The sequence below is a fragment of the Phaenicophaeus curvirostris genome, chromosome 1 (assembly GCF_032191515.1).
Source record: "Phaenicophaeus curvirostris isolate KB17595 chromosome 1, BPBGC_Pcur_1.0, whole genome shotgun sequence".
NCBI lineage: Eukaryota > Metazoa > Chordata > Aves > Cuculiformes > Cuculidae > Phaenicophaeus > Phaenicophaeus curvirostris.
This window is the reverse complement of record NC_091392.1, coordinates 91,609,205-91,624,170: the sequence shown is the minus strand read 5'-3', so window position 1 is coordinate 91,624,170 and position 14,966 is coordinate 91,609,205. Positions and strand designations below refer to the sequence as shown.

Below are 14,966 nucleotides of genomic sequence, written 5' to 3'. Positions count from 1 at the left end.
TTCCTCAGAATACTGCACATAACTGCTGTTACTCGTCATGCTATATAATTCCTGAGTTTCATTATGAAATTATATTGACAGTCAGAGTAAACTTACAGAGAGATTATTAGTCATAGAATCATAGAATAGTTTGGGTTGGAAGGGACCTTAAAGATCATCCAGTTCCAATGCCCCTGCCATGGGCAGGGACATCCCACTAAATCAATAAATAAATAATACACATATTCAAAACAAACTTTTGGTTGTTCACCCACTGCTAACAGTGCTGCTATCCCATATTATTGCTCTGTGCTAGCTAGGTTAGGATAACCTGAATAATACACCGTCTACTCTATGCATTCGCTTTCTTGTCTGTGTAATGTTTCTATGTACTCTGATTTCCAAAGTATATTTGGCAGTTTAATACCTATTTTTGACCTTCGTATGATTTGAGTGACTCATTCCTGTCCATAATTTCGAGAAGCCAACCATGTTTCTAGAAACGGCAAAACCTCAGAAGAGATGTTTGTATATTTAAAAGTAGCCTGTTTAGAATACGACATACTCTTCTGAATAACATACAGAGGGGACACTTTCACAGGAAGGGTGTGCTCTTTGACTTCCATAGTCCTTCTGCTAAATGAAATGAGCCAATCAAATTCTAGGATATCATAGAAGGTTACAGTATTAAATAACCAGTGGCAGTAGTTGTTCTTCATTAGTGTTGGAAGTCTACTTTCTAATGTATGATTACCACAAGAGGCAGAATGCACACAGGCCTCCAGGAGTAGGTGACTTTTTAAATCATATTATGAAATTATGCACAAATGCACAATTATATTAGACAGCATATAAAGTTTTTCCCTCCTCCTCTAAAGTAGTAACCTTGGCAGAAGTAGATTAAAAAGAAGGAAAAAAAGAAAGCATGCTAAGTAGGTTGGCAGTATAAACGTAATAGTAGATATGCAAATTGTTAAATGCAGTTTATTGTGCTTCCTCCCACTTTAGGTGACTGCTAAAGTATTGCTTTAAGCAATCTTATTTTATATGCTCTTGTTGGAGTGCCCACCCACTGTCATTATTTCCATATCTTCTTAGTAGTGCCAGTATCCAGGAAGAACTAGAGTTTCATAGAATCATAGGATCACCAGGTTGGAAAATACCTCTTGGATCATCGAGTCCAACCATTCCTATCTGCCAATAAACCATGTCCCTGAGCACCTCGTCTACTCATCTTTTAAATACCTCCAGGGACGGTGACTCAACCACCTCCTTGGGCAGCCTGTGCCAGGGCCCAATGACCTTTTCTGTGAAAATTTTTTTCCTGATATTCAGTCTAAGTCTCCCCTGGTGGAGCTTGAGGCCATTCCCTCTTGTCCTGTCCCCTGTCACTTGGAAGAAGAGGCCAGCTCCCTCCTCTCCACAACCTCCTTTCAGGTAGTTATAGAGAGCAATGAGGTCTCCCCTCAGCCTCCTCTTCTCCAGGCTAAACAACCCCAGCTCTCTCAGCCGCTCCTCATAAGGCATGTTCTCCAGCCCCTTCACCAGCTTTGTTGCTCTTCTCTGGACACGCTCCAAAGCCTCAACATCCTTCTTGTGGTGAGGGGCCCAGAACTGAACACAGTACTCGAGGAGCGGTCTCACCAGTGCCGAGTACAAGGGGAGTATAACCTCCCTGGACCTGCTGGTCACGCCGTTTCTGATACAAGCCAAGATGCCATTGGCCTTCTTGGCCACCTGGGCACACTGCTGGCTCATGTTCAGTTGGTGTCAACCAACACCCCCAGGTCCCTCTCCTCCAGGCAGCTTTCAGGCCACTCTTCCCCTAGTCTGTAGCACTGCACAGGGTTGTTGTTTCTTTATGGTAGATGATTTAGAAAATCATCACAAAACTACTACCTTCCCGTGAATTCTTACTCACAGGTGAATAAGTATCTTCTTTTAGAATTCTTCTGGAAAATGATACTTCTAGTAATGTTTCCATTGCTGAGTTATATAAATATTTTTTCTCCAAGTTAAAGAAATGTCCCGAAGAGGTCTGTTACCTAGATTTTGTGTCCTGCCAAGTAAGCCCTTCAAGTAAAATTTAGTGCCCAATATACTAAGGAAGAGCCGGCATGCATTTATCTACTGTCCATTTCTTTGTGACTCCAACCCTGCTGAAATAGCAACTCATTTATATCCTTCCATGAGTCTGCACCTTTCTTCTGAAAAGTGCAGAGAAATCATCAATGGATTTTTTATGTTTGTGACATATTGAGAGAGGACTGCAGTTTTAACAACTTTTCAGTCTGTACGTTCCTTGATGATCAGTAAGTGAAATCCCAAGCCTTCCTGTAGAGAAGGTGCATCACAGTATAGTGGCAAATGCAGTGTCTGAGCCTACAAGACTGTGCTCACAAAAATCATTTCACATAACAGAAGAGTTCAAGTAACCATTTCAAGCTCTCCCAAGCAATGTGCAATTATTGCAAACAGAATTCCTAAGCCTGATATTTAGAAAAGAGCACTCTACTAACCTGGAACTGTAAATCTTACCAGCAGACAAAAAAAATTCTGTTTCTGTAGATGATATCTTAGAGAAACTAAAAAATTTTAAGATCGCTGTATGAATTTTGGGAGTGAGGAAGTTTATTTCTTCCATTATGAAAATTATATGTTATTTTCTGTGGTTAGTTTGTCAGAACTCTTAATTTATGATCCAAGCTGATTAGAATCCTTAATTTGACTGTAAGCAACAATATGTTTTCAGGCTTACCATTAGACATTACCTCATTTTTTCTTTCTCTGAAGAACGCCACATTTACTGAAGAGGCACGGACACTCTTTTTTGAAGAGCAGTTGGGATCTTTTAATTCCTTGCTGGGCTGGTACTGCTGTTGAATGTACTTCAGTTCTTCCTGGTTGTGCTCATTAGCATCAGTGCAAAGATGTTTCACCAGACGGAGTTTGCTTGGCAGCTGCAGGGCCCAAATAATAAACAGTGGAATTTCGTTTTTCCAGCAGCTGCACATGGGACTGTGGCTGGTTTCATGGCAGGCTTTTCAGTCTCCTGGCTAACTGTAATGTCAGGTGATAAACTTGACTGTGAGAAGGAGCCAGGGGTTGCCTCCTCATGACTAACATTCCTTTTAGTTGTCTGCCATGTTTTAGCCATTTTTTTCTAGAATTTCAATTTATTGAGATGGCTTTTTGTGTATGTCTTAGTGCACCTAACTTGATTTTATTTAATCCTAACCATTTAAAAATTGCTCCTGATCTGTTAAGCTTCCAGACAACCTTCAGCAAACAATTTCTGAGCAACATTTCCATTTCTCTTGTGAAAGAGAAAGAATTGGTTTCTATTATAGCAGCCTTTAACTTTCTGTTATGTTTTCTTTTCATTTTTGAAACTGTGGGTGTATAGACAAATTCTGGAGGAACTCAAGTATTAAGGTATTTCAGTTTTTTATCAGGGGCGCTTTTTCCAGTTCTTCACTTTAAATGACCCATCCTTCTAATGAAATTCCAGTTATTAAAGATGCAGAGGTGTTTTAAGGTGTTCCAGACCACATGAATATTTCCAGAAAAAAAAAATAAAAGCAAAAGAAGACACAAACACATGTGCAAGTAATACATCTATTCTCAGTTCTGTTTAAAGTTTGGATGAACGTGATAAGTCAAAATGCTTACAATAAGCAAGTTAGGTCAATTGGCATTAGGCAAATGTTATGATAAATACAGCAAGCTGATAGTGCACAGACCTTGTGTGAAAACACAAATTTTTATATAACTTTGAAATGCATTGAAGCATTAGAAAAGGAGATTTTGTCAGCTGGGAATTGTTGTAGTTTGGTCAGCTTATTCGCTGAAACTTTAACTTGTTTTTATTACTACTTTACTAATACCGCAGCAGCAGTACAAGTTTCTTAAAAACAAACCCAAAATATTACTTCTTCCATCTAAAATGTATACAATGTTTTGTTCATTCCTACCTGATGTAACTCAGAAAAAATGTGATTCTAAATTAAATTTTAAGGAGCAGGATAGATGTAGGTTTTTCTGTAGATGCAGTAAGATGCAAAACTAAATCAGACTTGTAATGGATACTTGGGTGATTTAGTCAATGTGCTACTGTGTTTTGTTGATATGTTTATTGCGCGATGAAGCTAAGAAACTAAATGTACTCTGGCTATGACCTATAGTGTACAAGATTATTTTCCTTTTTAAAGATGGTACTAATCTTCTTATGCATCTTCTTTGAACACCATTCACATGAATCAGTACTCTGATTAGTACAAGTGATTAGTACTCTAGTTCTTTGTATATCTGAAGATTTAATTAACTACTTCATTTACCTGAAGATAAGTTGCTGTTATATAAAACCACAGGATGTGTTTAGATATTTTGATTACAGGGACCAGGTGACCTGTGTCCTGTTCCCAGCTGACCACAAGTCTTATTTTTTTAATCTTAAGTAAATAATTTAATCCTGCCATACTATTATTTTCCCTTGTGAGGAGTATTGAGACTCAGTCACACTTTTAGATTGTAAAGTTTCTATTCAATCTCATTTAGAGTGTAGTGCCACATCTGTGGATGCCTAAGGCATGCCTAGCCAAATGAGAATGGACAAATAGTAAAATTATTGAAAAAATTATCTACTTTGTGCTGTTGAAATACCAGTTTAATTGCAAAATGAGGTGGGCACCAGATTATAAAACTATGAGGTCTTTGGTTGAAATGTTTAGATCATGTTGGAATAGACTTGGAATTTGGTAATTAATTTAATTTTGAGTTTATTTTAACAAAAGATAAACATTAATTTTCAGAGTTTTTTCTTATGTCATGGAAAAGAGGGGTTTTTTTCAAAAACATGATGAAATCACAATGCATTTTCTCACTCTGATGCATGTGGAGTTCTTGTAAATATATTTATTTTGTATAGGGAAAATATATTAATTTAACAGTCTGACTATCCTATAAATCTCAACATGTGAAACGGTTGTTTTATACCAGGAGTAGTTGTGCTGATATTTTTAATGCCATTAACTTCAGGATTCTTTTTTTAATGTGTTTATATAACTTTTAAGTAGGACGTTCTTTTATATACAAACTGAATTTTATGTACACTGCCTCTGGTACTCCAAACACGGTATGTGTTTGGTTCAGAATTGCTCTAGCTATTCAATGTGGAGAATAACCAGAAATCTTGATTTAGGGAAGAATAATTTGCAAGAACCAATGGACTTTTCATTTGATTCAAAAATTAAAATGTTACCTGTACTCTTTCCACATCCAGCCTTGGTTTAACACATCTGTTATCTCTCAATCTCACACATCCTCTCTTTCCAAATATCCTTTTTTTCATGTTTAAAATTAACTTGCAGAATATTCGAGGCCAAAATCACTTTCTGTTTACTTGAACAGGAAAATAATGGATATTGCTAAGTTATCAGTTAAAATATAGATGGGCCATATATGCCAGTTTTGCACTTGTAGTTAGCTACAGTTTCAACATATACAATATAGAAGTACTCCATGACACTACTGCACTGTAGATACTTGTTTCATTTCTCATTTCCTTTTGTTTCACAGATGAAGTATATACATATGAGGATGTTGACAGACAAATTGACATGGATGTGAAAAAGCCTTTTGAATATCGTGATACTTGGGAAAAGCCATTTTCTGGTAAGGTCAATAAAGGAAGACAACATATCAATTTTTAACAGTTATGAAAAATAAAAAACACTGCCTTACCTACACAAATAACACCTACACTGAAGAACAGAAAACACTTCTTAGTCATCCTCATCAGTTCAGTTTCTCTTGGTTTCTGGATGCTACTAAAAGAGATAAACCCAAGAATATTTCATGGTCACTGCTTATCAGTAACATATACCATATATTAAAAATTCCTACCATATATGTTGTATCCTTATGATCGAAAGCCACAATACTGCAAGCACTGATTCTTTTCATGCTGATAGTTTCTACAGAGTGAAGGAGAACAGGAAGAATGCATCACTAACTTGTCCTCCCACTTACAAGAATGCTTTGCTGAATACTAGGATTGTTAGGAAAGTTAGAACATTAGGCTTGAAGCAAAATTAGGTGGAGTAAATGGGGTTACAGCTTTTTACATGTGCTATACTCGGCTTGTCAGTTTTACTTTTCTTGCAAGTCTTGCAAACATATTTTCAAGACAATCAAAATATTTTTAATGAAAAACAGCTTCCCTAAATAGGCCTTCAAAAGCAGGCTTTTAGTATTTCACTTTTTTCTAATCAGCTGCTTAGAAAATTTCTGTTTGAATTGAAAATGTATAGTATAGAGCGTGTTTGTATGCCACATGTATATACACAAATTGGTTTCTTTTACAATCATAGCCAAGAATAGAGCTTTTTTTTAGCTATGCTTTTTTTATTGGCAAAGCCCACTGAAAATAAAAACTTGGGGGGATTGCCCTTTGATTTACTTTTCAGCCACCGCTGCTCTTTTAGTTAGATTTTTCCTTTGAAAACATATTAGACTTAAAAACATAGATAGATAGCCTATCTTGACAACTGACTCCTGACATTTCAGCTTTTTAACATTTATTCAGTCTGAATATTGTACTTTGCGAAGGTTAAGTTCAGTATGATATATCATTAGCAGTAGCTGGATGTGAACCATAAACTGCAAATGAGGATGGCTCTGTGCACATTTTTTTTCATTACTGAATGTCAGGCAGTGCTGTGTATTTAAGTAAATCCAGCCTGTGATTTGCAGAGACTAGAAGGTTTTTATGCATACAGATTTGAAGGAACATCTACATCTGCTCTTACTCATCTTATGACATTAGATATTTAAAATTAAGCTTTTAGAGCTTTGAAGTAAACCAATACCTTGAACTGTAATCATAGGAGACAGTTGTGCACAGTTGTGAAATTAGCTACTACTGTTGCATAGCTTTCTTGTATACTTCTGTGATTTCAGATCTCTTTATGAGGCTTTACTATTTAGGTCAAAATTCAGAGTTATAGAGTCATAGAATAGCTTGGATTGCAAGGAACCTTAAAGATTATCTATTTTCACCCTCCCTCCCTCCTGCCATGGGAAAGGACATCTTTCACTTGATCAGATAGCTCAAATGCCCATTGGACCTGGCCTTGAACACTTCCAGTAATGAGAAGTGGTTCATCATAGATACTACCATGTAGTAGTATTCAGAGTATGATTGTTATATATATAAAAAAATTATCATCCTTTTTTAGGTATTCAGGTATATTTTTTTCATCTCCATCTAAAGATTAAGAATGAATATGAAACCCACAAATGTTATTTTCAAAACCATTACATCTTGCTGAATTAGATAGAGCATTATTTCCTGTCTTTATCTGATGGATTTTTAAAAAATGTGTTTTATAAGTGACCACAAAAGTCCAAAAGGAAAAGGGAACGGAGAAAGATGGTGATGTTGCTGTTTGTATATTTTAAGAATTTCTGAAAAGGCTCTCCCAAATTAGTCTTTGGACCCGCTCCCTTCTTGCCCACAGTTACTCTATTTATATGGTAAACTGAGGTCTAATACATAGGGCCCGAGGTGGTTTGTGTAGCCAATAATTCACTCTCAGGCAGCTTGCGTATTTGTTGACATTGGCAGCATTATAAGAATTACATTACTCTTGAGGATTTCCTCCTCTTAGCTACAAAAAGTCTTTTGTTATATAAATGTGTTGCACATTCTCTCCTGTTTTTTATCTTAAGGAAAGAAGTGCAAGGCTAAATAGTAGAAGAAAAGTTTTTGACTTTCCTTTGCACAATAAAATCATTTATAATTGCCTGGAAAATACAGTAAAATGTTTTGTAAGTGTGAATTAAGAAGCTTAGGTGCTCCTTTCAGACCTCACTGTCAAAGAACCTTACCAGATAAATTTAATAGATATTGGCTGGAACTGCACGTTCTATCACAATAACTATCTCTAGCCATGTTGGTGCATGAAGTAACAGTAAACTTCTATATTTTTCACTTTTGAACAGCATAGATTAAAGTATCACAGATGATAATTTCCCTTTTGCTATATCTTACTTCAAGCTGAGGCTGACCAGTTTTATCAGTCAGGATGTAACGAAGATCAGAAATTCTTTTGAGTAGGGTGCCAAAGATAATTCCAAGTACACCAAAAGTGAGGTTTATTCTGGGAAGAAGTATCCTGTTGGCTGCCAGAAAGTTAGTAGTGACAGAAGTGAGGAACAACACAGAAAATGAATCACTGAAACACTCATACAAATCCCAAAAGAGCTACATTTTTTCAGTGTAAGCTTGGTTTAAAACTCCATGGTAGACACTTTCCAAAGAATTTAAGGCTGCAAATACAAATTATTCCAGCTCCTAACCTCACCTCTGTGTTTTCAATACTAAATCAGACATGAAACACTGTTTGAGAAGTCAGTATATATCTTGTAGTGGGTTTCTGATTTTATGGAATTTGAAATTAAATAATTAATAACACTGCCTTTTAATGTCTTTCAGTAACTACACCACCTGGCCCTCAGCGTCCTCCTATACCTGCTGTAAAGCCTACACAAATGCGAAGAAAACCTCTGCCCCCAAACACCGTGACTGGTAAACCAGGAAGTCCAGGTACCTGAACCTTTTCTGCATAAATATTTTTTTGTGTGTGAATTAATACTTGACTGACTAGCAGGTTATAGGAAAATTTTATTGTATAGATTCTTTTTCTCTAGTCTGTGATATCTATAGAAAATGGTCTTCTGGAATACACAGACCTTGCATCTTTTGTCTTCATACATGAACTCCATTTTCCTTTTGTTTTCCTAACCTAATTATTTTAAAATCATCCCTTGGAAGGGAGTTGAAGGCAAAACAGTATAACACAAGTCATCCTTTAAGAAGACCAACCTTAGGAACATTTTGTGTCTACTAATAGCTTTTGCAATTACTTAAAGCTCATGTCAGATGGGAGAGATTGAATATTATGCTTCAATGCTACTCTCAACTGGTTATTTTTAAAGAAATTCTGTCATATACGTATATATATATTTATATGGCACATCCATTAACCACTGCAAATAATGAGATAATAGGCACCCGGACAACTAACTGCATTAGGAGGTAGCATGAGCTGAGTTATTTCATGTGCAAAGAGTTTAGCTACTGTATTCCTAATTCTCAGTATCAGTATAAAAACACACAGAAATTTCATGTTTTCTATTTTATTTAATTTTTTACCCTGAAGCTGATATTCAGTGCCCTTATAAATGTTTTGTCTGTGTATTCTATATAAGAATCCTTAGGCTAGTATTATTCCAGGTAGTCTGAAACTATCATCTCATTATGCTTAGCATCATGAGTAATGCTTCCTTCTTCACATTACTCTCTGTAGTTCACAGGAAATATAAAGGTCTTGGCTCTGCTTTATTTCCTGGTGACTTTTTTTGGTTTGTTTCATCTGGGGCTTTCTGTGCTATTAAAGGAGTAAAGACCTAAATAATTCTTTAGTATTTTGTGCAGCAGGTTAGAAGCAAGAATCCCCAAGTTGGATGAAACAAACTGTACGTTTACTCAACAGCAGAGCCGATGCCTCCTTAGTAACAGCTGCAACAGAACATGAGACATTGTCAGTCTTAACCTGCAGCATAAAAAGAATGTTGTCTTGATAGATTTTGTTTTGCTTGTAATAGGGTCTATGCTCATTTTCTCCAATAAGTGTCTAATTAATTTACCAGTGTTTTGAAATGTCATCCCTCTTCCACACACTACAGGCCAGATTATGTGGTAGTCAGCAGTTACCACACCTTCCCAGGCTTTCAAGATGGAATAAATTTGTTAGATGATCCAGTTCTCCCTTGTGGAGCCAGTAGCAGATTTTCCTTTTTCTGTGTTTCCTAGTGTTTCATCCAGCTTAGTTTAAAACATCATAATTGAGTTTCTTCTCTCCCTTGAGAGACTGTTCCACAGTACTAACAGGAAAAATTTGCTTCAATGTTCTTGGATTTTCCCCGTCATAATTCTATCCTGTTTCTCTTCATCATTAACACCATAATTAATTCCTCACATCCATCTTTCTTACTCATCCAGTGTATGAGTATTATGGAAAAGTTCCTATGTAGACATTAGACTCCTGAACCAAAACACAAGAAAAGGGAAATGATCAAGTTTCAGAATCTTTGTGAAACTGGACTCTAGCGAGAATCTTACTAAATTTTCTCTTTATTAAGAAAATCACTAGAAGGTAGGGATTTTTGTTGTTTTAAACTAGGTTCATCAGAGTTCTGCCTTCAGTCACCATGTTCCTCCGTGTAAAATATGTGGGGAACGTAACTACTTTAGGTAGTTCTTCAGTTCTGGAGGGTTGAGATTTCACAGTCATGCAGTGTTTGTCTGGGAGTATCTGCATGTTTTGTGAATGTAGTTCTTGCCTTTACAGCTATTTTGGAAACAATCAAGACATCCTTTACCATTACTTCTTAGAAACTTGTTTTCATTAATAGGTGATAACAGCTGAGAAGTAAAAGGAATGTCACATAATCTAAAACAATTTTTTTAAATAGCTATTTAATTACAGGAGATAATATTGCCTCTATCAATCGGTTTCTGTCCAAAATTACGGTGCCTGCTACGGTATAGAACAGTTCCGAAGACTTTTTCCTTGCTTCACGTAGTCTTATAAATGTTTGAAATACTTTACTTCATTGCATTTTTCTTGCCTTCATTTGAACTGCATCTTAATTTCATTCAGTGGAAACTCCAGTACCATTCTGTGGTTAAACTCTCAATGCAGACCATAGTTAAGTTTATCATTATACATGTTCAAGCTGCACCTTTGCTAATATATGTGCTGTACTGAGAATAGAAATTGAATGATCCTAGCTATATTTTAGGGAAGAATCTAATTCATTTGCAGAGTTCAGCTATTCTGTCTTACAATTCATGAAGCAATGTCCAAATTTATTTGATAAACAGAAACGTCAGTGCTGGTCATTTTGCATCCTTTCACCAATCTGTGTAGGATGGTTCCGTGCATTAAACCAGCTGACTGAAGTCCTCTAAGACAGTTACCCAGTAGCAAAAATTTTCTTACTGAGTTTCAGGAGTAGGTTATATTGGCAACACTAACTACAAACTTTCCTAAATCCAACTGGAAGCTGTATAAGTTTTGAGGGAATTACACAGTTTAAACAAAAATACTTGTTTCATGAAGTCAGTGTCACAAATCTGACCATTTTCTACTAGAAAATTAGAAAACTGTTTCACTCTGCTTTGTTGCCACTTTTGTCGCTATAGCTAAACCTGCTGGACCAACATCACCTGTGGGGACCAGAACATCATATAAGACACCAACAGCTTTTGCAACTCCAGAATATTACGGTAAGCATATTACAGACAGATCTGGCTTCATTATTTTTTTTTTCCCCCATTAACACAAAGGCTTCTTTTTTTTTCTTTTGCTTCCCTTCCCAAAAATACATCATTGATGCATTGCATATTTGATAGAAGTATTCTGTCTAGGGTGATTCTGATTTCCTTTATGCCATTTTGCAACTTTTCTGACTTGACTGAAGGCATCTGGCTGTCTTCTGATGCACACCTTGTTAAATGAGAACATGATGGCTCTTCCATCTTCCTAGAAACCAATACATGCTTAGTAGGCTTTCAATACTACACAGTGACTACTTTAAAACTGTGAAGATACTGTAAGATACTTCTTTTCCTGAACATTTCTTTTTATGTGGGACATAAATCACTGTTTGACTGTGACTAATAGTGCTCAACGTGGTCATCATATCCTTCTAACTACCTGATCAAGCTGCCAGCATTTAGACAGGAAAAGTTGCAATAGGGTAAACATAATGGTTAGTTGGTAATTTGCCCTTTTATAGAAGTGGGAGTTAACTACAAATTCAGACTTAAATCTCCTCCATGTGGCTATACAGGAAAGGATTTGGAGGAAAGTGTGTTTGAAATTAATTTTCGAGCCAAAATATGCAGTTCTAGGTATACGGTCATGAATGATGCTGTTTCTAATTTTCCTGGACTTGCAGAAACTCTGAAATTCTTGTATTCGTATAGTGATCATGAACTTCCTGTGACCCTTAGTGCTCCGTAAAGCAAGCCAGATGATAGATTTATTAAAAAACGTTTCTTGGAATATATTGCATTTTGTCCATAGAAGTCCATTGTGGTATTTGCGTCTAAGAGAAAATTCTATTCAGTCTACTGGGCATTTATGCTTTACCATAATTTAAAATTCCAAACAAACTGTGAAATGCTGCAGTTCTGACATATTCCTTGTGAATTGAATTATAAACTATCTCCCACAGTTGATGCAACTGTCTTCAGCTCAAGTCCTACATCAGAAACAGATTCTTCAGGCAAGCCAAGGTACCAAGGTATGAATTTAATAGCTATGGTGTTTTTATTTGGAGGAATATACAAAAACTGACCTATCTTGTATCAGAATTACCTTTTGTTGTTATTTGAAGGCCAAAACTTCCTTTCATTCTGTTCCACTTTAGTGTCACATGAAAGGACTGTAGTGCAGACCATCAACATAATCTTGACTAAATTTTACTTCTCTTTCTTCCCTGCTACCACAACCCAGTTTACAGTCTTGCCTGCAAACATGTTGTGGCTCTTATGGAAAACCAGCAGTAGTACAACTACACACAGTTCACATTCTAGCAAACCAAATTAAAATCTTCCTGTGGGCTAGCAGGCATAATTGGAGAGATATTGCTCCAATACCAGTTTGTCTTACTAGAATTAATATCTACCCATCATATTCACCTTACCTCTCATTCCACACTGTGAAAATTCAGAGAGTCTAGTAACATCGTAACATTTACTAAACTAGATGATAAAGTAGGCAAATTATTGCCTTGAGAGTTTAGCAAAGTGAGATTAGAGGAAGAAGTGCTTTTGTACCAAAAGATTTTTAGAGCATTTTTCTTGATCTGCTAAGGGATACTACATTTCTGAAGACACTGACTTTCTTGCAAGAGCTTAATGTTTACATCCAATAGAATTTTTAATTTTAGAACTAATGTGTTTGTCTTCAGTAGTCATCTTTTCCTAGTTTTGCGGCAGAGTACAAGACATTTGCTTCAGAAGGCTTGTTTCAAGGTTTGGTGCTGTACCACTGAAAACAGTTAAGACTTTGAAAATCACTTTAGAAAATACAGGTTTAATGGTGGAATGACTCTGGACTAAACTTGTTACTCTTTCTGATGAAACAAAGTGGTCATGGGCATTACGTCAAAATTAATCAAAAGCTGCATATAGAATTGTGGGGGTTTTTTCTGTAGTAGTCATTTTACTTCAGTGGGACTAAAGTTAATTGTCCTGTTTTATGACAGAAATCAATTCTTTCAAACAATGCGTATCACCCACTAATGCTTTCAGAGTGATATTTCATCAGTGGTGCCAATGGGAAAGGGTGAAGGCAATGCAGTTTCTAAGTCTATCAACAAAAACCTCAACAAGTAGCTTAATATTGAATATATATATTTTTTATTCTCAAACATTTATGTTTGAGGTTGATTTGTTATGCAGATTTTTAATTTGTGTCCTGAGATGGAGGTTGTGCACTATGTGACATGGCATTGACAATATATGACATGTATTCCTCCTCAATAAAAACACTGTATTGAATAACATCTCTTTCCTGTTGCTCTTAGCCCCCCATGTAAAGTATATGACGAAAGATGAGGATGTGCCTTGCTCTATCACAAGCTCTCTTGAACATTTTCCTCAAGAAGAAGTTGCCAACAAGGAAGAACCTACTCGCCCTCCACAAAATCCTCCAACAAACCTCACAGTGGTGACTGTTGAGGGCTGTCCAACTTTTGTCATATTGGACTGGGAAAAACCAGAGAATGACACTGTTACTGGTCAGTTTGATTTCTTTCCTCCATTTTTTAAATGTCCTTAAATCCTTAAAATATATGTGAATAAACATAATGTAGATGTGGTTTTGACTTGAGGATATAGATCTGTGAGACAGACACAATGAAATCCTACATCTATCTAGCAAGTCAGTACAACTCTGTCGGCATACTATTGGCTGTACTCATCATGGGGCCACAAAGGTCTCTTAAAATAATTGGGGTTTTTTTCATTTTGATTTTTTTTAGTTGGTGGTTTATTTTATTCATTTCTAAAGGAAGGGGTTTGTTTTGCAAATACACCCTTGTCAGTCATGCAGGAATAAATACATAGACAGGTAAGCATGCAAGACAACCATTCATAATTTTTCTCTCACCTTCTGTAGAGCAACACAAGCTTACCAAAATTGAACATTTAAATTAATTAACAACTTAAAACTAAAGTAAGTTATTTTTTACTGTCAGGAAAATGGTTGGGGTTTTGTTTGGTTTTTTTTTTACCATGGACATAAAACTTTGAATTGCAAAGTCCCTAGCTCAACACAGCCATGGCCAGAAAGATTTGGCTGTGCTGCGTTACAAGTAGAACTGATAAGACTAGTCCAAATCAGTCCTTCTTTGATTTTCTAGAAATAATTACTGAGTTTAGCCTCTATTCATTCTTGCTCTCCCTTCCATTTTGAAAAAATAATAAATGCAAAACTCCAGGAACACTTAAAACAAAAATTGGCTTGCAGTTTTTTCTTCTGGTAAAGATTAAGGAAGTTAGCCTTCCTGATGGATTAAAAAGGGAATAAAATGAGTCTATTGGCTAATAAAAATTACCCACAAGAGAGAAGAAGGATTACCTGACTTGACTTCAACAATGTGCGTCATCCTGGAAGAAAAGGAAATGTGAGCTTATTGCTAACCTTAGAATTAGGCTAAGGATATGCTCTCTTAAACACTCCCCACTCCAGACAGTTCTGCAGTCCTTCTTTTTCTTCAGGGGAAATCCCTTTTATTGCTGTCGTCATTTGGAGGCCTCCTCCATGGACCAGTCCTTAGCTTGAATGGATCAGATAATGTCATTTAGTCTGCATGTTTTCTTGGAAGTAGATTTGCTGTTCTCTTGA

The 14,966-nt window shown here is 36.2% G+C and overlaps 1 protein-coding gene across 1 annotated transcript in view; it reads left to right on the top strand.

The window, feature by feature from the left end:
* The window catches only part of ABI3BP (ABI family member 3 binding protein), a 160,674-nt gene that overhangs the window by 122,911 nt on the left and 22,797 nt on the right, over positions 1–14,966 (top strand). The window contains exons 59-63 of the mRNA XM_069868349.1: positions 5,557–5,652; positions 8,477–8,587; positions 11,252–11,335; positions 12,289–12,357; positions 13,645–13,857. Of these exons, the coding sequence (XP_069724450.1) occupies positions 5,557–5,652; positions 8,477–8,587; positions 11,252–11,335; positions 12,289–12,357; positions 13,645–13,857 (573 nt within the window). The remainder of the gene's footprint in view (positions 1–5,556; positions 5,653–8,476; positions 8,588–11,251; positions 11,336–12,288; positions 12,358–13,644; positions 13,858–14,966) is intronic.